Source organism: Corvus brachyrhynchos, unplaced genomic scaffold (genome assembly GCF_000691975.1).
Source record: "Corvus brachyrhynchos isolate BGI_N302 unplaced genomic scaffold, ASM69197v1 scaffold122, whole genome shotgun sequence".
Taxonomy (NCBI): domain Eukaryota; kingdom Metazoa; phylum Chordata; class Aves; order Passeriformes; family Corvidae; genus Corvus; species Corvus brachyrhynchos.
This window is the reverse complement of record NW_008236778.1, coordinates 52,057-52,649: the sequence shown is the minus strand read 5'-3', so window position 1 is coordinate 52,649 and position 593 is coordinate 52,057. Positions and strand designations below refer to the sequence as shown.

Genomic DNA, 593 nt, shown 5'->3' with positions numbered 1-593 from the left:
GACGGGGGGGTGCCACAGGCAGCGACAGCAGGACAGGGTGACCCCCAGCCCAGGTTGAGCTCTGGGTGCCGCAGAAACACTGAGGGCCCAGATCTGGGCGCGGCCGCCGGTGCCCACCCTGTACCACCAGCTGATGCTGATCTGTGAGGTCACCGGGGAGATCGGGTAAGGCCCCCCACCCTCCCTCCCTCCCTCCCACTGCCCCACGGCACGGACCTGGGTGTGGGCAGGGAGCACCCCCGTGTTCCCCACCCCACGGCACAGCCATGCCAGGTGTCCCCCCTGAGTGACCCCGGGCCGGTGCAGCCCCCAGGAGTACCTGTGGGAGAAGCAAGGGAGTCCAGGCCCCCTGCAGAAACGCCCCAACAGCATCCTGCTCTTCCGCCCCTTCAACAAGACCCACCTGGGCACCTACACCTGCACGGCCAGCGGCCCCCAGGGCACGGCTGTGGCCACCTACAGCCTGTGGATAAACGGTAGGGATGGCACCGAGGGGACACGGGCTCTCCCCTGCTCCCCACAGCTTGTCCTCACCACCCCATGCCACCCTGTGGTGGTGGCACCCATACTGGGGGCTGATGCTGGAGGTCACC

At 68.5% G+C, this 593-nt stretch overlaps 1 protein-coding gene across 2 annotated transcripts in view; it reads left to right on the top strand.

Moving 5' to 3' along the window:
• The window catches only part of LOC103611259 (mucosal pentraxin), a 2,352-nt gene that overhangs the window by 1,046 nt on the left and 713 nt on the right, over positions 1–593 (top strand). The window contains exons 2-3 of one of the 2 annotated variants that reach the window (XM_017727878.1): positions 75–165; positions 307–476. In XM_017727878.1, the coding sequence (XP_017583367.1) occupies positions 75–165; positions 307–476 (261 nt within the window). Of the gene's footprint in view, positions 1–6; positions 166–306; positions 477–593 lie in introns of those variants that run through there. The other variant, XM_008628759.2, reaches the window with a different exon arrangement.